Source organism: Schistocerca americana, chromosome 2 (genome assembly GCF_021461395.2).
Source record: "Schistocerca americana isolate TAMUIC-IGC-003095 chromosome 2, iqSchAmer2.1, whole genome shotgun sequence".
Taxonomy (NCBI): Eukaryota; Metazoa; Arthropoda; class Insecta; order Orthoptera; family Acrididae; genus Schistocerca; species Schistocerca americana.
The window spans coordinates 307,190,073-307,212,138 of record NC_060120.1 but is presented as its reverse complement, the minus strand read 5'-3'; the positions used below and the strand labels follow the sequence as shown (position 1 = coordinate 307,212,138).

The window sequence follows — 22,066 nt, the reverse complement described above, 5'->3', positions numbered from 1 at the left end:
TAAAGAGGAAGTGCAAAGAATGGAATATTTTGCAGTGGAAAGGATAATGTTTGTAAGATATTCTATCTGGTCATCACAACTGAGGTAATGTTGTTCATCGAAGGTCCCCAGGGAGGACTAAGCCTCCATCGGCCTTAGCAATCTGCCACATGGGTGTGCACGTAGGTGGGATAGGGGTTAGTAAATGGACAGCACACGGGAAATGGTTGCTCGAGTACCTGTCAGAGAACAGACCACTTGAGACGATGGGCAAGCTGGGCAGTGCGAAGGATAGGCCCAATACGACCAAACGGGAATTGGTGTATGTGGAGTCTGAAAGGAACGTGGGTGCTCCTGTGTAAGGCAGAGGAGGTTAAGCTGATTGAGAAGGTTAGTCAAGAGGAAACCTCTCTGACAGTTTCTGAGGAAACCTAGTGACATCAAATGATGGAGGGATGTAAATGGTACAAAGGGAAAAGGTGAAGTGAGTAAGGAAATGGCATACTGCAAAAGCTTGAAGGCAGATAAATCAGGGAGATGGGTTGACTATGAACATCATCCGATTTGAGCAGCATGACTCCCCCATGAGATGGATTGCCATCCTTGGGGAGAAGGTAAAACGGACTGGGAAGAAATGCGAGAGCTCAAAGCAGTCCTGAGGACGCAATTTTGTTTCCCGAAGGCAAGAGGTAGATGCTACAATTGTAAGAGCAGCCATAAATCCTCTTTGTTGGATCAAAGACAGCAAACATTCTATTGGAAGAGAGTCATGATGAGGAAAAAATGAAGGGGTATCACCTCGGTGGCTGCCGAGTACCAGCCTTCAAAGACTCGCTGCTACAGGGCACAGAGGCAGGAGGATCTTGCTCCGTGAGGTCTACACAAGTGTCCAGCATTCTTCAGTTGGCCTGTGGAGCCCAGGGCAGAAAAATGGTTGGTGGTGCGCACCGGCAACGCGGAGGTCGGCCAGGTGAGGATATCTAGTGGCGACACCGTTGAGGATTATCTTCGAGTCAGCGAAGGAGAAGACCATCAGCCTTTGTTTGACTTCTTAGAGCCTTTCCAACTGGCAGAGGAAGACTCATATGTCTGTTGGCTGGACGAATGTACGAAGTATTCATGCGAGTATTCCTTCTGTCCTTTCTGCCCTGCCAGTTGTGTAGCTGGTGACTTTGATCCATGAGACAAAAAATTGGTGGCTAGATGCACAGCTGGAGGAGGAGACGGGGATGCTGCCATGATGCAGGGAGGTTTCTCAACTGCAATGCTAAATTTCAGGTCACATGTCTGCGTGGCCATGTCCTCCGTGGAGTGAGATGTAGTAAGAACAGTACTGTAGGTGCCAGATGGTAGAATTTGGTTTCAAACTAGCCAACAACTTGTGAGCGACCAGGTAAGGCACTTTTTCCTTCACTCGGATCTCCTGGACAGCCAGCTGATCAAGATACATGGGACAATCGTGGGAGGAGGTAGCACAGTCACCATTGCAGTTGGTGCAGTGGGGAAAAGGAGATTGAACAATTGCCCACATGGGCATCCCTCATCCCACCAAATGATACACATATGGCTGGTTGTTGAAAAGAACCTAGAGTGCAGTTGTAAGGATGACACTGGTAGCAGCACATCAGGTTCAGAATATACTGCCTGACTGCGATAACTTCATAACCTACTTTGATCTTTGATGGAAGAACCACCCTACCAAATGTGTGTGTGTGAGAGAGAGAGTGAGTTTGGGCACTAAGGAGGCATCTACTTTTTTCATCACCTGATGTACTGCAATGACACCCTGATCAGAGAAGTATGTTTGGATTTCTGCCATGGTCAGAGCATCAAGCAGTCTAGTGTAACATCATGGGAATAATTGAGCATTCAATGGGCCTTGACACAAACAGGACAGCCATGGAGGTGTGAAGCTGCAAGCAGTTGTTGTGCTTGAGAATCAGAAGTGGTCTCCAAAGGCAAAGTGCCATGCGTAAATAAGAGCAGGATTCTACAGGGCCAGTAATTGAATAATAAACGTTTTTTCCACAGCAAAAGGCTGACCATCTTAAGTACATGAATCCACAAGGACCCGTGGTGCAGGTCAGAGGGTCTTTGAATCAATAGCCCTATTTCGTTTACATTTTGTAGTCACTGACTGTGAAGATGATTGGCTCATTGTGAAAAAATTCCCCACGATTGCCAGTGTCTCCGATGGCATACTCCTTCCAACTGGGGGGCCCCCTTCAGAAGGGGGTGCACTCACCTTAGGTGATTGTTCACACCTCAGGTCACACCGCCCGAACACCTGACAGAGGGACCAATCAGCAATTTGGGAAGGTAGGAACTCAGGCAGTCACCCCTCTCTAGACCTGGCCTGTGCCAGGGGGAACGTGTGAACTCTACCTGTCGACCCAGGGCTGGGAAGTACACGTTATGCACTCACCTCTTAAGCGTCAAACACATGGGCTGGCCTTCAGGAGTGCACTGGGAGGAAGAATGAAAAGAGGAACCTCAAACGCCGACAGGCTACATTTCCAAAAACATCCCAGACATGTTCCCCAGGAAGGGGAAAAAGAACAGCAAGTAGATAGACATGCAGCATGGAAGGGAAAAGATGCTGCAAAGGCTGGGGCCTCAAGGTAGCCACGTACAAACCTGCCATTTAGAAGCAAGCCACCTGGGGGGGTCAACATTGCTTGTTGGAACTAATCTCTATTTCTGTAATTTGAGAATTGTCATTGCTGGTGCATGAATAAATGCCTTATCAGTGCCTCCATTGTGGTTCTTAAGACCCTGATCTTATCTGAAACATTTCATGGGAATAGTAGTGATATTGAACACAGTCCAGTGTTTTAGTTTCAGTTGAGTTTGACTGATTGCAGTTGATTCCATTTGACACATCCGACAATGTAACTGAAGTTGACTTGAGAGCAACAAGCTCTATTTGCAGCCTGCAGTAATTTTCTGTATGATCTCTCTTCATATACTGCTGATGCAATCTGCTTTGGAGCCAGAAGTAGTTACAGCCAAACATGTAACAAGTAACTTTCTGAAACTGCGTAGCTGTCTAACAAGTTAAGCAGGTGTCGCCAGGACACCAACTGTGTTCTTTCATCTTGCTTTTCCTGATATAGCACCTGCCTGACTCTGAGCTCAATAGACTTTGTGCGGCAGGAGATTAGTTGTTCTTTCAGCTTGCTGTACGGTCCCTGCCAGTGTGCCAGTGGATGCACTATAATGTTAATGTTGTGGTTTGCTGGTTTAAGTTGCTTTTAACCAAGGTGAACTGCTTGTGGTCACTTGTCAACTTCTGTTATCAGAATATGTTTTCCATCACCACAAACTATGCGTGTTATTGAGAAGGTGTGTGCGGTAGCAGCAACAGTTGCAAGTGCTGCAGGGGATAAATACTGAAACTGATGAATTCACACTGTAACCTTGTCTCTGCTATAGCAGTCACCATTACAGCTGGTCATGAAGTTATATGTATTACCTGAGCCTGCAGATACTAATCTTGCTTATCATCATCCTGCACTCTGTCAAAAGTATCCGCTGTGTTGCAATACATGTGTCTCATTGAATTCACACTGTCTTTGTTGCCCTATATAGGTTTCACACTTGTATTTATCTGAATGACAAGTTCCAAAGCTTTTACTACATTATGTAGCCTGCTAATTTCCTCAGCAACAGTGTAGAGGTGCTAGCCATCTTTGCTCAGTATCTCATTCATTCATAACTTGGCTGCTCACTATTTATGCTGCCTGCTGAACAGTATGAAAACTTTTAAATGGGATCATCAGTAATGTGACTTCATAAAACATCCACATAAATTACAGCACATAGTTCCAGAACGTACAGAATTCTTTATTACCGATCGCAAATGTTACAAACTGATAAAAAGAAAAAGGAAACTAAAACTATTAACCACACAGCTAATTATTAAGTGGCAGAGATCACAATGCAAACTTGATACTTCAGTTGTGCAACTTGGGCACCACTGCCACAGATCCAGATGTGAAACCGCATACCCAAAATTTAATGGCACAGTCGTTGCACCTTGAAAACACAAAGTCGCAGACCACATATGTTTTGTTCATAAACACAAGTTTAGTAGTTCAAATTGATCATGACTAATCAGTTTCTATGTAATAAAACATTATCGCCAGTCTTATAATTGCATTACATATATCAGTATCTTGCTTAGACAAACCCATTATCAATAGTGTCTGCACTACCACATGAAAAAACGAGGCATTGCGTGAATCTACCACAACACAATTAGTTCCTCTTTCCTCTATGAAGAAGGAACTCTTATCTCAAAAAGCTAGGAAAGTTAGTTAATATCCATTGTTGTGTGTTTTGAGTTGTACCTCCTGAAGAGGAGTTATGGCCATCCCATAAGTATGTATATTATTTTTATTATTTTTAGAAGAAGAAAACAGTATAACAACTGAGAAGACTTCACTGTTTTTGACAATGGCCACAAAAGCTTGAAAACCTAAATAGTACAATGAAACTTTAGACACTGCAGGTAACTAGCAGTTATATTCTGAGGCTGTCACAAAGGGCATTATTTTATGCAAAGCAGATCTCAGTTGATTGCAATAACTAATGCTTGCCCCAGAAAAGTGATAATCTTGATTAAAAAATACTGATAATCAGAAAACAATGAATATTGGTCCCATAGACATTCTTCTAGATAAATATAAATGCCTCAATAGTCATGGTTCTTATCTGGCTATGTGATGCTCTTCAGACAGGTTCTTTGCATTCCCAGTAGAGTCATTCTGACTGCCTCAAAATCTTTGTATTAGCAGTTTACATTTTGGAAACATGCTGTGGCAGCAGTCTATGCTCTGACCCTCTCTCTGTATTTGACTTTTATCTCTTTCAACTATATACTAAAAAATGCTAATAATCCATCTCATCTCATACCAGTGCAACAGATCTTTCCATGCACATACATGGAATTTCAGATTTTAAACATTTGGATATACATCTTAGACATATTTCTTGTAGCTTCAGCTCACAATGAATGATATGAACTTAATTGTGAGGATGACAATTGCAACATTTTACTCGCAGTTACACATTTTCTGTTTGATTCAGATCAAGTTATTTGATGTGCCGGACATTGTGCAATGGGATGCCCGAGTGTTTGTCAAACTGAGAATGTAAAAGCAGAAGCCTGTGAACAAGGCTGTTGTCCTCTTGGAAGATGGGAATGTTGACAGCATACTCATCATGAAGATGTAGAAGAAAGGCCAGTACTTGGTCACCAAAATGTTGAGAAACATCCTGGTTCACATTCAAAGTAACCTGAATGTGTGGGTCAATAAGTCTGAACTACACCCTCCACTCTCTGCAGGTCAAACAAATATTTGGGCTGTTGGTGCTCTTGATATCTTGCATGATTTCGAAAGAGACAAAACTGTAACTCAAATGCCACACTACATGCATCAATTCAGCTGCTGCTCAATTTGTGTGTTGTTTAGCCAAATGAAGATGTGCCGTCGTGAGGAAGAGCCTGTTACAAGGTATCAACCTCCAAATGTCCATTTCCTGTCATGTTTGAAACCATTGTTATTGACAAGTTGTGACAACTGTCTCTGCTCTCTGTCAGTTAAGAGCCTTTTACAAACAGTGTTCTTATGCCTTGTTAGATGGTTGTAAGTGCTACTCCATTCCTAACACATTTGATAGTTTGCACTGTCAGCACTTGCCCGTCATGTATGATGGGAACAAAAGAAGATGTGGCAGCTGTTTGTGTTATGCAGCCAATGAGAGAACAGCAAGTAGCAGACATGCTTTGAAGTAATACATTTGGAAGAAAGAGTGAAATATTGCTGGAAACAAGAATTATAAATTTGATTGCTCCATGTTTGTGTCACAGATATTTAAACTGTGATAGTATCAGTAAACCAAAGACAGCTTTGCAACTCACGATACATTCAAAAAAGCAGTGAAACATTTCTCTGCTCTGTGTTGCTATGCAATTGATATGTGTGAGCACACTGAGTAAGTGGATCAATGTTTTTTAATCAAATCATGGGGGAAGGTAGGTGCATCAATGTTTATTAATGTATCGAACATGTCATTATTATTAACAACATTGATCCATGTACCTTCTCCCATGACTGAATTAAAAAACACTGATACATTTACTCTCAAGGTGGTAGCTTCTGCTAAAATAATTCAGGAAAATTGCATCTTCACCTCCAGTTTAAATATAATACAACTTAAAATAAGCTAACAGCATACCAATTCATTCTAAAACTACATTGCATTAATATGCAATTCTTCTGCACACATCCTCAATCTTCAGTAAAGCAGTCCTTAATGCTCAATTGCTTTATCTTATGACAATGAATATTTCAATCTAAATTCCACAGCCATTCAGTATAATCATTCCAACACACTTCAACTGTCTCCGTACAGCCACTCATCTATGGTATCACTATTTCATTCATCGGCACTTGTAAACTACAACAGGTGGGGTACCACTTGGAGACAGTGTGCACTGTATACAAGTGTTCTCAATGAAAAACATCTTCAGTTCTTTCATTTTGAAATTTAATAAGAGAAAAAGCTGTATTTATCAATAAATGTAGCTCCTGCATGTCACTTCAAGCTGAACATAACCAACATACAAGTAGTGATTCTTCTGGCAGATACAATGGAGACACCAAAGTCCCCATCACTTCTAATCTAATACCTACTTCTAATAAGTTCCTCTGGCACATCTTATATCACTTTAAACCTTAAAAAAAACTGACTAACAGGTAACTGCAAGGAATCTCTTCAGGATAGCTTCTGGCTTCTGTAAAAGTTCCACTTACTATCAGCACAGAGTTATCTCACACCATAAGATGCTCGTACAACTGAATGAAAGTAAGTAAGACCACTTGTTGTTGTTGTTGTGGTCTTAAGTCCTGAGACTGGTTTGATGCAGCTCTCCATGCTACTCTATCCTGTGCAAGCTTCTTCATCTCCCAGTACCTACTGCAACCTACATCCTTCTGAATCTGCTTAGTGTATTCATCTCTTGGTCTCCCCCTATGATTTTTACCCTTCACGCTGTCCTCCAATACTAAATTGGTGATCCCTTGATGCCTCAGAACATGTCCTACCAACCGATCCCTTCTTCTGGTCAAGTTGTGCCACAAGCTTCTCTTCTCCCCAATCCTATTCAATAATTCCTCATTAGTTGTGATCTACCCATCTAATCTTCAGCATTCTTCTGTAGCTCCACATTTCAAAAGCTTCTATTCTCTTCTTGTCCAAACTATTTACCGTCCATGTTTCACTTCCATACATGGCTACACTCCATACAAATACTTTCAGAAACGACTTCCTGACACTTAAATCTATACTCGATGTTAACAAATTTCTCTTCTTCAGAAACACTTTCCTTGCCATTGCCAGTCTACATTTTATATCCTCTCTACTTCGTCCATCATCAGTTATTTTGCTCCCCAAATAGCAAAACTCCTTTACTACTTTATGTGTCTCATTTCCTAATCTAATTCCCTCAGCATCACCCGACTTAATTCGATTACATTCCATTATCCTCGTTTTGCTTTTGTTGATGTTCATCTTATATCCTCCCTTCAAGACACCATCCATTCCGTTCAACTGCTCTTCCAAGTCCTTTGCTGTCTCTGACAGAATTACAATGTCATCGGCGAACCTCAAAGTTTTTATTTCTTCTCCATGGATTTTAATACCTACTCCAAATTTTTCTTTTGTTTCCTTTACTGCTTGCTCAACATACAGATTGAATAACATAGGGGAGAGGCTACAACCCTGTCTCACTCCCTTACCAACCACTGCTTCCCTTTCATGTCCCTCAACTCTTATAACTGCCATCTGATTTCTGTACAAGTTGTAAATAGCCTTTCGCTCCCTGTATTTTACCCCTGCCACCTTTAGAATTTGAAAGAGAGTATTCCAGTCAACATTGTCAAAAGCTTTCTCTAAGTCTACAAATACTAGAAACGTAGGTTTACCTTTCCTTAATCTTTCTTCTAAGATAAGTCGTAAGATCACTATTGCCTCACGTGTTCCAGTATTTCTACGGAATCCAAACTGATCTTCCCTGATGTCGGCTTCTACTAGTTTTTCCATTCATCTGTAAAGAATTCGTGTTAGTACTTTGCAGCTGTGGCTTATTAAACTGATTGTTCGGTAATTTTCACATCTGTCAACACCTGCTTTCTTTGGGATTGGAATTATTATATTCTTCTTGAAGTCTGAGGGTATTTCGCCTGTTTCATGCATCTTGCTCACCAGATGGTAGAGTTTTGTCAGGACTGGCTCTCCCAAGGCCGTCAGTAGTTCCAATGGAATGTTGTCTACTCCGGGGGCCTTGTTTCGACTCAGGTCCTTCAGTGCTCTGTCAAACTCTTCACGCAGTATCGTATCTCCCATTTCATCTTCATCTACATCCTCTTCCATTTCCATAATATTGTCCTCAAGTGCATCGCCCTTGTATAGACCCTCTATATACTCCTTCCACCTTTCTGCTTTCCCTTCTTTGCTTAGAACTGGGTTTCCATCTGAGCTCTTGATGTTCATACATGTGGTTCTCTTATCTCCAAAGGTCTCTTTAATTTTCCTGTAGGCAGTATCTATCTTACCCCTAGTGAGATAAGCCTCTACATCCTTACATTTGTCCTCTAGCCATCCCTCTTTAGCCATTTTGCGCTTCCTGTCGATCTCATTTTTGAGACGTTTGTATTCCTTTTTGCCTGCTTCATTTACTGCATTTTTATATTTTCTCCTTTCATCAATTAAATTCAATATTTCTTCTGTTACCCAAGGATTTCTACTAACCCTCTTCTTTTTACCTACTTGATCGTCTGCTGCCTTCACTACTTCATCCCTCAGAGCTACCCATTCTTCTTCTACTGTATTCGTTTCCCCCATTCCTTTCAATTGTTCCCTTATGCTCTCCCTGAAACTCTGTACAACCTCTGGTTCTTTCAGTTTATCCAGGTCCCATCTCCTTAAATTACCACCTTTTTGCAGTTTCTTCAGTTTTAATCTATAGTTCATAACCAATAGATTGTGGTCAGAGTCCACATCTGCCCCTGGAAATGTCTTACAATTTAAAACCTGGTTCCTAAATCTCTGTCTTACCATTATATAATCTGATACCTTTTAGTATCTCCAGGGTTCTTCCATGTATACAACCTTCTATCATGATTCTTAAACCAAGTGTTAGCTATGATTAAGTTGTGCTCTGTGCAAAATTCTATCAGGCGGCTTCCTCTTTCATTTCTTAGCCCCAATCCATATTCACCTACTACGTTTCCTTCTCTCCCTTTTCCTACACTCGAATTCCAGTCACCCATGACTATTAAATTTTCGTCTCCCTTCACTATCTGAATAATTTCTTTTATCTCATCATACATTTCTTCAATTTCTTCGTCATCTGCAGAGCTAGTTGGCATATAAACTTGTACTACTGTAGTAGGTGTGGGCTTCGTATCTATCTTGGCCACAATAATGCGTTCACTATGCTGTTTGTAGTAGCTTACCCGCATTCCTATTTTCCTATTCATTATTAAACCTACTCCTGCATTACCCCTATTTGACTTTGTGTTTATAATCCTGTAGTCACCTGACCAGAAGTCTTGTTCCTCCTGCCACCGAACTTCACTAATTCCCACAATATCTAACTCTAACCTATCCATTTCCCTTTTTAAATTTTCTAACCTACTTGTCCGATTAAGGGATCTGACATTCCACGCTCCGATCCGTGGAACGCCAGTTTTCTTTCTCCTGATAACGACATCCTCTTGAGTAGTCCCCGCCCAGAGATCCGAATGGGGGACTGTTTTACCTCCTGAATGTTTTACCCAAGAGGACGCCATCATCATTTAATCATACAGTAAAGCTGCATGCCCTCGGGAAAAATTACGGCCGTAGTTTCCCCTTGCTTTCAGCCATTCGCAGTACCAGCACAGCAAGGCCGTTTTGGTTATTGTTACAAGGCCAGATCAGTCAATCATCCAGACTGTTGCCCTTGCAACTACTGAAAAGGCTGCTGCCCCTCTTCAGGAACCACACGTTTGTCTGGCCTCTCAACAGATACCCCTCCGTTGTGGTTGTACCTACGGTACGGCTATCTGTATCGCTGAGGCACGCAAGCCTCCCCACCGACGGCAAGGTCCATGGTTCTTCAAATAATCTTAAGAAATTAAAAGTATTTATTACAATAGCCCACAAGCGTATCCTCTCATCATATATATTTTCTGAAACTCTACAATGGCAAAAACAACAAAAAGGAAATTGGGTAAGTTTAGGTATAACAGCCCTTGCTCAGTCAAACAAGAATTGGAAACAAATTGACCACGACCTTTCAAAAGAAATCATTCCAGCACATGCTGAAGTACTTTAAGAAAACTACAGAAACCAATGGCTGAATGGACAGATGCAGATTTGAACCCAATTACACCATAGTACAGTGACTTACCACACAGCAAGGGGCGGAAAAATTTATTCTATACTGTTCACTTATCATGAAATACTGAAGTGTGATTTATATCTAAAAACAAAGATGATGTGACTTACCAAATGAAAGTGCTAGCAGGTCGACAGACACACAAACAAACACAAACATACACACAAAATTCAAGCTTTCGCAACAAACTGTTGCCTCATCAGGAAAGAGGGAAGGAGAGGGAAAGATGAAAGGATGTGGGTTTTAAGGGAGAGGGTAAGGAGTGTGATTTAGTTACATAACACACTGCATATGTTAGTCACAAGGCAGAAATGCTATCACACACAAGATGCAGGTATTCATAGCAGGGGTAATACTATAATAAAGTGTGTAATGAACTCACCTTCTGCACTGCCACCACATGGAGACAGATTTTGCCAAAATATTGTGTGATTGATGTGGCCACCACCATTAAATTTCAGTGCTGGGGCTAAGCTTATTATTGTACTAATATCATCTGAAACCAACAAACTAAGTTTGATTCTACATTTATTTATTTTGGAATATTACTTCACTTCTGCAGTAAGTCAACAAACTTTTTGCCTTCGCTTCCTGAAGTTTCTCTTCTGCAACATTCAAATTATTTACGTATGTTGCATGGTGTTTGGAATGATGAAGTTTCATGATTTCTGCACTGATGACTGGCTCCAATGCATTGTAATCATATGGCAAATCTGGTAAAGTATGCTTTTGACGTTTCTCAGCAGACATCACATTTGCATTATATCTGAAAAATAAGAGTCCAGTTACATTTCTCTTACACCAGAAATACAAATGTCTTCATCAAGTTTGTTTTAGGCATGTAAAAGGAACTACTTTCCAACTACTAAAGGCATTGCTACCTTTACTGTCCTCCTGTGATGACAATGAGCTAACATCCTGAAATCTCACCTCAACCCTTCATTAGTTTCCCAGTTGTTGCTTACTCTAACAAACTCAACATATTTAAGCCAAGAAATGTTAATTACAAAAATTAAGCAAAACTTGAACACATTAATTACATTTATTAGCTTACAATGTAAATTTAAGTCCTGGCTAGAGTGACTGAAATACCGAAACATTCGCTATTGGGTACTGGCTTTGACCCATGGCATCAGCAAAATGACAGACACAAGCAATTCCTGCAAACCCAAAATGGCAACCAAGAAATCACTGGACAGATGGTATACATAGGCACAAGAGAGGTAATAGAAGAAAAACTTCAACTAATTGATGAAAGATGGAAATATAAAAATGATTATGGAAAGAAAGGAGAGCAAGAGGAATATTTGATACTAGTCTGTGGCTTTGACCTGTGACAATTTAATGGGCGATGTGACCTCACCTTTTAGTGTGTATTTTCACAGTTCAGTTGCTAGCTGTCAAAGCCAACGAATGTGAAAGCAGAAAACCTGGTGTGGTGACAGATTGGTCTGTAAGCTTAGCACCTTGGGGGGAAAGGTGGAGAGATGGGGAGGGAATTGGTAATTATATCATGTTGCAGCTGCCATATTGTTCACAGCATTTGTTGCACATTTCTTATGTCACTGGTCAAAGGCAACTACTAGTATCGCATATTCATCTTCATCCAGGACAGAAATGAAATAATATTTGTCAATTACAAATGAAATAAACAGGAAAAGTAGGGAAGCCAAGGTGAAAAGACTGCAGACAACATGGAAAAAAAAGTGATGTTAAAAGCAAAGGCTTTTATCATCTGTAATGCAAGATTAATTCCACTGTTAAACAGAGGAGTGATCAACTAAATGAAAAGTGTACACAGGCGGCCTCTGAGTGGAAGGTCTTGACTGATGATGTGATAGAAGATTTAATGGGGGCGGATACAGAAGGATCCAATATTATAGTCTTAGTTTAACAGAGCTGTGATCAAATAAGGAATAAGGCACAGAATATTTTTTGGAATTTCTAGAGTCACTGGGGGAAGTAGCAACCAAATGACTACTGAAGTTGATGTGAAGAATCTGTGAGACAGGATGTAAAATTATTCATACCACCCAAAAGACAGCGAGGAGAGATAATTGCGAGAACCATAGAGCTACCAGGTTAACAGCTCATGCATCCAAATTGCTAGCAAGAATAATGTACAGCACAAAGGAAAAGAAAATTAGGATCAGTTAGATGATGGTCTATTTGGCTTTAGGGAGGATACAATGACCACCAGAGTGGCAGTTCTGTCGTTGTGCTTGATCATGGAAGCAAGACTTGAGAGACCTCAAAGAAATTTTCATACGATTTCTCAAACTAGAAAAAGGAATCGACAACCTAAAATAGAACAAGATGTGCAAAATTCTCAGAAAAACTGGAGTAAGCTATAAGGAAAGACTGGTAATACACAATATGTATAAGAACCAAGAAGGATAACAAGGATGGAATACCAAGAACAAAATGCTCACATTAAAAACAAAGTAAGACTGGATGCAGTCTGTCTCACCTACTGTCCGTTCTCTACACTGAAGGAAAGGATATCAATGTCAAGACTTACTGATGAAACTGCTAAGTGAGGAAGAATTACAGGATCTGTTGAATGGAATGAATAGTCACGGAGCATCCACTGTGGACTGTGTGCGTTATGAAGAAAGATGAAATGATGAGGAATAGCAGAAACAAGATTAGTGAGAAACTTGCTATCGAAATTGGGGACCAAGAAGTTTGCAAAGTGAAGGAATTTTGATACCTTGGAAGCAAAATAACATGATAGGCAAAGCAAGGACAACACAAGAAATGGACTAGCCACACAAAGAATGCATTACTGGACAAAAGACACCTAGTAGAATCAAACAACAGCCTTAATTTGAGGAAGAAATTTCTGAGGGTGTGTGCTTGGAATGCAGCATTATATGGAAATGAATCATGGACCACAGGAAAATAAAGGAGTTCTGCATCTGGGATGTGGTGGATGCTATAGAAAGATGCTGAAAATTAGGAGGAATGATAAATGAGGTTTTACACAAAATCAGCAGTGAGAGAAACATGAGAAAAACACTGAAGAACATGGTGCAGAATGACAGGAGATGTTACAACATCAGGGGCAAACTTCCATGGTACTAGTGATAGCTGTAAAGGGTAACGATTGTAGGAGAATACATCCAACAAATAACAGAGTACACTGCATCCAAGTCCTACTCTGAGATGAAGAGGATGGCACAGGAGATGAATTCATAACAAGCCGCACCAAATCATTCAGTAAACTGAAAATTGTAAGTCTCATGCAACTGTAATAAACACTAGACAACAGCAATTCAATCATAAAAAATATATTCATAATAATTTAAACACAAATATGACAACCCCCCCCCAACTCCACTGAAACAAGGAACAAATATAAAAGTTAAAAAAGAATCCATTAATCTCATATGATAAATCATTCTGTTCTAACCCAAGAATGCCAATTTATCACTCAAACAGTTCACACACAGGGAAGACAAGGTACAATACAGTTAGCAATATACAACTAACTAATGGCCTATACAGCCAACAGTTCCAACAGGAGGTGCACCTGGCATATTGCACACGCAACTGCTATTATGTTAGCAGGTCAGGTGGCCTCTAGAGGCTGAATCAAGCATAAACTTCACGTGCGAAGTAAAAAGTGGTGCACACACGAGACTGGTAGTTACAGCACTTTTCTTTAAAAAATACAATTGGTAATGTTACCTTCAATCAAACAATATAGTTAAACTAAACTTCATCCTACCAACTAACCATACATACAAATAAACCTGTAACATGCCAATGTGAAGATATATCTGGTATCATCAACATCAATTACCCATCAAGCTGAAATGAAATAATCAGTTCCCACCAAACATGTATCAAAACATTTATTATAAAATCAAAATACCTAGGCTAGTGAGGAAGATGGAGAAAGGGCAGGGGGGGGGGGGGGGGGGGGGAGGCAGCTCCAGTCAATATACAAACCAAATAACAAAAAATAAATAAGACTAAATAACACCACTTTCCCTCAGACAAGCAAGCAAAAACGCATTAAGTCGTGCAAACAACATTGTAACCTGCCAGTCAAATTTATTTAGAAAACAGTTTACTCTTGAATCAGAGCTGAGAAAACCATGGATATTTTTTAAAAACCCAAACCAGTGTATAAAATTGGGTTTTTATGGGTTGTATTGTTTTTGGTTTTTTTTTTTTTTTTGTATTGACAAACAGTTAAATTCAAATTCTTGTGATAAAGTTACTAAAAACACTAACCCATTCTTACAACTACCTTATTAGTGCCTCATTTCTTTCCCTACCGGCACTGCATCTACTGAGAAATTCTTCTCCACCTACAGACATGTTTGGCCAAAATCAATAAATGGCTGATTCCATGTGAAACTGAGCCTCAGACTTATTTTAATTCTCTTGACTTTAGCTTGGGAATGAGAAAACCCAATAAATACATCTAGTGACCAGTAAAGCAGTGTTTAATGTGCAAATAACTACATATAAGTGTTGAAAGTAAGTATATCCCATCTGGGACACTTTTTTTGTATTATTACTGAAATCTAAACCATTTAACACTCGGTATTTTTAAGTTACATTGCTTGGTGTAACAAGCGAATTAACGGTTTAACCAAAAATGACTTCTTATTTATTCAGAAAATGGGAAAAACAATGTCAGCACAAAACAGAGAGAACTTTGAGAAAAGTTCAGAAAGATGCCAGGAAAGACACCTTATCCATAAAAATAAAGAAAGAGACAATAATAGAAAAAGATGGGAAAACATGAAGACTAAGGCATCTTATTTCAAAAAATTTTAATTGAACATTGTAAGAACAAAGCTGAAATGAAAAGGAAGTACAGGCTTAAGTTAAAATCCACAGTGAGCGAAGATGAGTTGGTGACCTGAGCTTCTCAGGTATGGTCATATGTCTTCAGCCCCCGCCATGTAGTTTCTCGCGTACAGAAGGTGCTTCCTTGCAGCCACTCAAAAAAATCAGCTTGTATGGGAAAGCCTGCCTAGAAGGTAGCAAGTGGATTTTCTTAGGAGACAAGAAAACACCTTGTAAACTTACAGGTATTAATCTGCTCAGAATACAATACTTTTTCACAAGTGATTTTGTTACCTTGTACGAAGGATATCAAGTCTATTATATAGGCCCAGCAGCTGGCAAAATAGTTTGCAGAAACATTACATGAATATGACAGTAAAGGAAGATTTTCTTTTTTTAAGTACAAATATCCACATATTGAAATCAAGTTTTTCAAATTACACCTGGAGTATACTCTCTCATCTACACAAATTCTGAGATGAGTGATGAACAACTATAATTTGAAGACTTGTAGACAAATTATCTTGGACATGTTACAGGTCAGAATCCCATGTCTACAAGATCATGCCAAGAACTTTTTGTTCGAGTTTCAAAATGCAAGATATCAGCCAAATACAACTGTGCAACTGCACAGAGGACTTTTCTTGGAGAAAACTGAGAAATACAGATAATGTGACAATACAATGAAAAGAGTAACCGCCACTCAGCATATAGCAAACATATTGAGTTGCAGGAAGGTACAACAATAAGACTGTCAGAAAGTAAGCTTTTGACCAACAAAGCCTTCATAAGAAATAGGCACCACACACATAAACTATGTGATCAAAAGTATCTGGACACCTGGCTGAAAATGACTTACAAGTTCGTGGCGGCGCCCTCCATCGGTAATGCTGGAATTCAATACGGGTTGGCCCACCCTTAGGCTTGATGACAGTTTCCACTAACGCAGGCATATGTTCAATCAGGTGCTGGAAGGCTTCTTGGGGAACGGCAGCCAATTCTTCATGGAGTGCTGCACTGAGGAGAGGTACTGATGTCAGTCGGTGAGGCCTGGTACGAAGTCGGCGTTCCAAAACATCCCAAAGTTGTTCTATAGGATTCGGGTCAAGACTCTGTGCAGGCCAGTCTATCACAGGCATGTTATTATCAAGTAACCACTCCACGTCAGGCCGTGCATCTCAATCAGGTGCCCAATCATGTTGAAAGAGGCAATCGCCATCCCCGAACAGCTCTTCAACAGTGGGAAGCTAGAAAGTGCTTAAAACATCAGTGTAGGCCTCTGCTGTGATAGTGCCATGCAAACCAACAAGGGGTGGAACCCCCCTCCATGAAAAACACGCCCACACGGTAACACCACTGCCTCCGAATTTTACTATTGGCACTACACACACTGGCAGATGATGTTTACTGGGCATTCTCCATACACTCATCCTGCCATCGGATCGCCACATTGTGTACCATGATTTGTCACGCCACACAACGTTCTTCCACAGTTCAATCGCCCAATGTTTTCACTCCTTACACCAAGCAAGGCGTCATTTGGCGTTTACCAGCATGATGTGTGGTTTATGAACAGCCACTCGACCATGAAATCCAAGTTTTCACACCTCCCACCCAACTGTCATAGTACTTGCAGTGGATCCTGATGCAGTTTGGAATTCCTGTGAGATTGTCTGCACAGATGTCTTCCTATTACACATTACAACCCTCTTCAACTGCCCGCGGTCTCTGTCAGTCAACAGATGAGGTCGGCCTATACGCTTTTGTGCTGTATGTGTCCCTTCACGTTTCCACTTCACTATCACATCGGAAACTAAACCTAGAGATGTTTAGGGGTTTGAAAATCTTGCTTAAACATGTATGACACAAGTGACACTCAATCACCTGACTCGTTCGAAGTCCATGAGTTCCAAGAAGTAACCCATTCTGCTCTCTCTCGCGATGTCTAATGACTATTGAGGTCGCTGACATGGAGTACCTGGCCGTAGGTGGCTGCACAATGCACCTAATATGAAAAACTTATGTTTTTGGGGGTGTCCGGATACTTTTGATCTCACAGTGTATGATCTCTCTCTCTCTCTCTCTCTCTCTCTCTCTCTCTCTCTCTCACACACACACACACACACACACACACACACACACACACACACACACACACACAGAGAGAGAGAGAGAGAGAGAGAGAGAGAGAGAGAGAGAGAGAGAGAGACGACGACCTGAGGAGGGGGTTGGGGCAAGGAGGGGGAGGGACAGCAGGGTAAGGGTGGGGGGATAGTAAAGTGCTGCTTGTGGGAGCACCCAGGGACAAGGTGGATAAAGGGTAGGGCAGCTAGGCAAGTCGGGAGGGAGGGGGTTGGTTGTCAGATGGGTGGCAGAATGCGGAGGGGGAGTAAGAGAAAAGGAGAGAAGTGAAAGGACAATGGGTGTGTTGGTGGAACAGAGGGCTGTGTTGTGTTGGAAGGGGTTAAATGGGTAAGATGGAGGAAACGAGGGTTACAGGAACATAGGATATATTGCAGCGAGAATTCCCACCTGCACAGTTGAGAAAAGCTGGTGGGTGGGAAGGATCCAGATGCCTCAGGCTGTGACGGCAGTCACTGAAATGAAGACATCAAGATGGGCAGCGTGCTCAGCAACAGGGTGCTCCAGCTGTTTCTTGGACACAGTTTATCGGAAGCCATTGATGCGGACAGACAGCTTGTTGATTGTCATGCCCACGTTGAACACAGCAGAATGGTTGTAGCTTAGCTTGTAGATCACATGACTGGTTTCACAGGTAGCCCTGTCTTTGATGGGATAGGTGATGCTTGTAACTGGACTGGAGTAGGTGGTGGTGGTGGTGGTGGTGGTGGTGGGAGGATGTATGGGACAGGTCTTGCCTCTAGGTCTGCTACAGGGATATGAGCCACGAGGCAAACAGTTGGGAGCAGGGGTTGTATAGGGATGGACAAGGATATTGTGTAGGTTCAATTGGCGTTGGAATACCACTGTGGGAGGGGTGGGAAGGATCGTGGGTCGGATATTCCTCATTTTAGGGCACAATGAGAGATAGTCAAACCCTGGTGAAGAATGTTATTCAGCTGTTCCAGTCCTGAGTGGTACTGAGTCATGAGGGGGATGCTCCTCTGTGGCCCGATGGTGGGACTTTGGTGAGAGTTGGTCGGTGACTGGAGAGAAGGCATAGGATTTGTTTTTGATCAATGTTGCGGGGGGTTAATTACAGTTTTTTTTTTTTTTTGGTTGGGTTTAAGGGCGCTCAACTGCTGAGGTCATTAGCGCCCAGTCACTGTTGTGAGAGCACATGGAATCTGGTAAAACTCAAGGGGATGGGGGGGACACCAGAAGGACCTGACAAAGATGCAGATAAAATAAGTAAAAAGGTTAAATGTCTTTGGACAAGCCAGTTAAAGTTATAAAACGCAGAATACGAGCAGCTGCTCGAGCGTCATCAGCTAAAACACCCGGTAAAGTAGATGGCAGGGACAGGACAACACGAAATTGACTAAAATGGGGACACGACAATAAAACATGGCGCACTGTTAATGCCTGACCACAAGGGCACTGCGGGGCTGGGTCACCGGAGAGCAGATAGCGTTGGCGAAACCGGCAATGCCCAATCCGCAACCTGGTCAGAAGGACCTCCTCGCGCCGAGATGGTCGGGAGGATGTTGTCCAAGCAGTTGGGAGCGGTTTTACTGCCTGGAGCTTGTTTCCTTGGAGGGATGACCAAGCATCCCACCACAACGACACAAGCCTCTTACATACATCCGCACGAACGTCAGATGACGGGACACAATGGGAGGCTGGCCGAGGCAGGACGACTGCAGCCTTGGCTGCAGCATCCGCAGCCTCATTCCCAGGCACTCCTACATGTCCGGGAACCCACAGAAAGCTGACAGAACCACCACTATCAGCGAAAGAATGGAGGGACTGCTGTATCCGTTGGATCAAGGGATGGACCGGATAGGGAGCTCCAAGGCTCTGAAGAGCACTGAGTGAGTCAGAGCAGAGTACATACGATGAATGGCAGTGGCGGCGGGCATACTGAACGGCCTGATGGAGAGCAAAAAGCTCGGCCGTAAAGCTGGAACATTGGTCGAGGAGCCGGTATTTAAAGGTGGCGGCCCCGACGACAAAGGCACAGCCGACACCATCGTCAGTTTTGGAGCCATCGGTGTAAATAAAGGTGTGACCGGCAAGTCGAGCGCGAAGTTCGACAAACCGGGAGCAATACACTGCAGCCAGAGTACCCTCCTTCGGGAGTGAGCTGAGGTCGAGATAAATATGAACCCGAGCCTGGAGCCAAGGTGGTGTCGGGCTCTCACCCTCTCTGAAGGTGGTAGGGAGGGCAAAATCCAATTGTCGAAGCAGGCGACGGAAGCGGACTCCGGGGGGGCAGCAGGGCAGACACATACAACCCGTACTGACGGTCGAGAGAATCGGCGAAGAAGGACTTGTAAGAGGGGTGGTCGGGCATAGACAACAGCCGGCAGGCATACCGACACAGCAGTACGTCGCGCCAGTAGGTCAATGGTAACTCGGCAGCTTCAGCATAAAGACTCTCGACAGGACTAGTGTAGAAGGCTCTGGTCGCAAGACGTATCCCCCGATGGTGAATGGAGTTGAGCCGGCGTAAGAGGGATGGCCGAGCGGACGAGTAGACGAAGCTCCCATAATCCAGCTTCGATCGGACTATGGACCGATACAAGCGAAGCAGGACAGTGCGATCCGCTCCCCAAGATGAACCGCTAAGAACTCTGAGGACATTAAGGGAACGTGTACAACGGGCCGCCAACTAAGAGACATGTGGAGACCAACACAGTTTCCTGTCCAATGTGAGCCCTAGAAACTTAGTTGTGTCCACGAATGGGAGAACAACGGGACCGAGATGTAAGGATGGCGGAAGGAACGCTTTATATCGCCAAAAGTTGATACAAACCGTCTTCTCTTCAGAGAACCGGAAGCCATTTGCCACGCTCCATGAGTAGAGGCTGTCTAGACAACGCTGAAGGCAGCGCTCCAGGAGGCATGTTCTCTGGGCACTGCAGTAGATCGCGAAGTCATAGACAAAGAGAGAGCCTGAGACATTAGGTGGAATGCAATCCATAATTGGATTGATCGCGATGGCAAAAAGGGCTACGCTCAAGACGGAGCCCTGAGGCACTCCGTTCTCCTGGAGGAAGACGTCGGACAATACGGAACCCACACGTACCCTAAACTTTCGATCCGTTAAAAAGGAATCAATAAAAAGGGGCAGGCGACCGCGTAGGCCCCACCTGTGCATAGTGCGGAGGATACCTCCTCTCGAACAGGTATCATAAGCCTTCTCCAAGTCGAAGAACACGGCTACCGTTTGGCGCCTTCGCAAAAAGTTGTTCATGATGAATGTCGACAAGGTCACAAGGTGGTCAACAGCGGAGCAGCGGCGACGAAAGCCGCATTGAACATTAGTAAGTAGCCGTCGAGATTCAAGAATCCAGACTAACTGAGCATTAACCATGCGCTCCATCACCTTACAGACACAGCTTGTAAGAGAAATGGGGCGGTAACTAGAAGGAAGGTGTCTATCCTTCCCGGGTTTGGGTATAGGAACAATAACGGCGTCACGCCAACGCATGGGGACTTGACCTTCGGTCCAGACGCGATTGTAGGTACGAAGAAGGAAGCTTTTGCCCGCCGGAGAAAGATGTGCCAGCATCTGAACGTGAATGGCATCTGGCCCCGGAGCAGAGGACCGGGACAGGGCAAGCGCACGTTCGAGTTCCCGCGTAGTAAAGGGGGCATTATAAGTTTCCAGATTCAGCGAGTGGAAGGAAGGTCGCTGAGCCTCTTCTGCCTCTTTCCTGGGAAGGAAGGCAGGATGGTAATGGGCGGAGCTTGAAACCTCCGCGAAAAAGCGGCCAAAGGCGTTGGAGACAGCCACAGGATCAACAAGGACCTCATTACCTGAGGTCAGGCCAGGTACCGAGGAGTGGGCCTTAATGCCGGACAGCCGGCGCAGGCTACCCCAAACGACGGAAGAGGGAGTAAAACTGTTAAAGGAGCTGGTGAAAGAGGCCCAACAAGCTTTTTTGCTGTCTTTGATGACCCTACGGCATTGCACTCGGAGTCGTTTGTATTCAATACAATTCGCCAACGTAGGATGGCGGCGAAAGGTGCGTAAAGCACGTCGTCGAGCACGGATAGCGTCCCTACAAGCCTCGTTCCACCAGGGGACGGAAACGCGACGTGAAGAAGAAGTAGTATGAGGAATGGAACGTTCGGCAGCATTGATGATAACAGCCGTGAGGTATTCGACCTGACTGTCACAACTGGGAAAATTGTGGTCCGGAAAGGTCGCCAGGGAGGAGTAAAGTCCCCAGTCAGCTTTCAGTATGTTCCAGCTCGAAGGACGTGGGGATGGGGTGTGGTGCAGGAGACGAACGACACAGGGGAAGTGGTCGCTCGAATAGGTGTCAGAAAGGACATACCACTCGAACCGACGGGCAAGAGTGGTAGAACAGATCGAGAGGTCCAAGTGGGAGTAGGTATGAGTAGAGTCCGAGAGGAAAGTCGGGGCGCCAGTATTGAGGCAGACAAGATTGAGATGCTTGAAGACATCCGCCAAGAGTGAGCCTCTTTGACAGGATGGAGGAGAGCCCCAAAGGGGATGATGGGCATTGAAGTCGCCAAACAATAAAAACGGCGGGGGAAGCTGAACGATCAGGTGCATCATGTCAGCCCGACTAACAGCAGATGACGGTGGAGTGTAGATGGTACAAACTGTAAAAGTAAAAGCAGAAAGAGTAATGCGGACAGCTATTGCTTGGAGTGGGGTGGTCAATGGGA

The 22,066-nt window shown here is 43.2% G+C and overlaps 1 protein-coding gene across 1 annotated transcript in view; it reads right to left on the bottom strand.

Annotated features, from left to right (window-relative positions):
• LOC124596601 (superoxide dismutase [Mn], mitochondrial) overlaps positions 1-22,066 on the bottom strand; it is a 54,471-nt gene that overhangs the window by 11,226 nt on the left and 21,179 nt on the right. Inside the window, exons 2-3 of the mRNA XM_047135805.1 lie at positions 11,005-11,195; positions 10,812-10,925 (exon numbers count right to left, since the gene is read on the bottom strand). Coding sequence (XP_046991761.1) covers positions 10,812-10,925; positions 11,005-11,195 — 305 coding nt within the window. The remainder of the gene's footprint in view (positions 1-10,811; positions 10,926-11,004; positions 11,196-22,066) is intronic.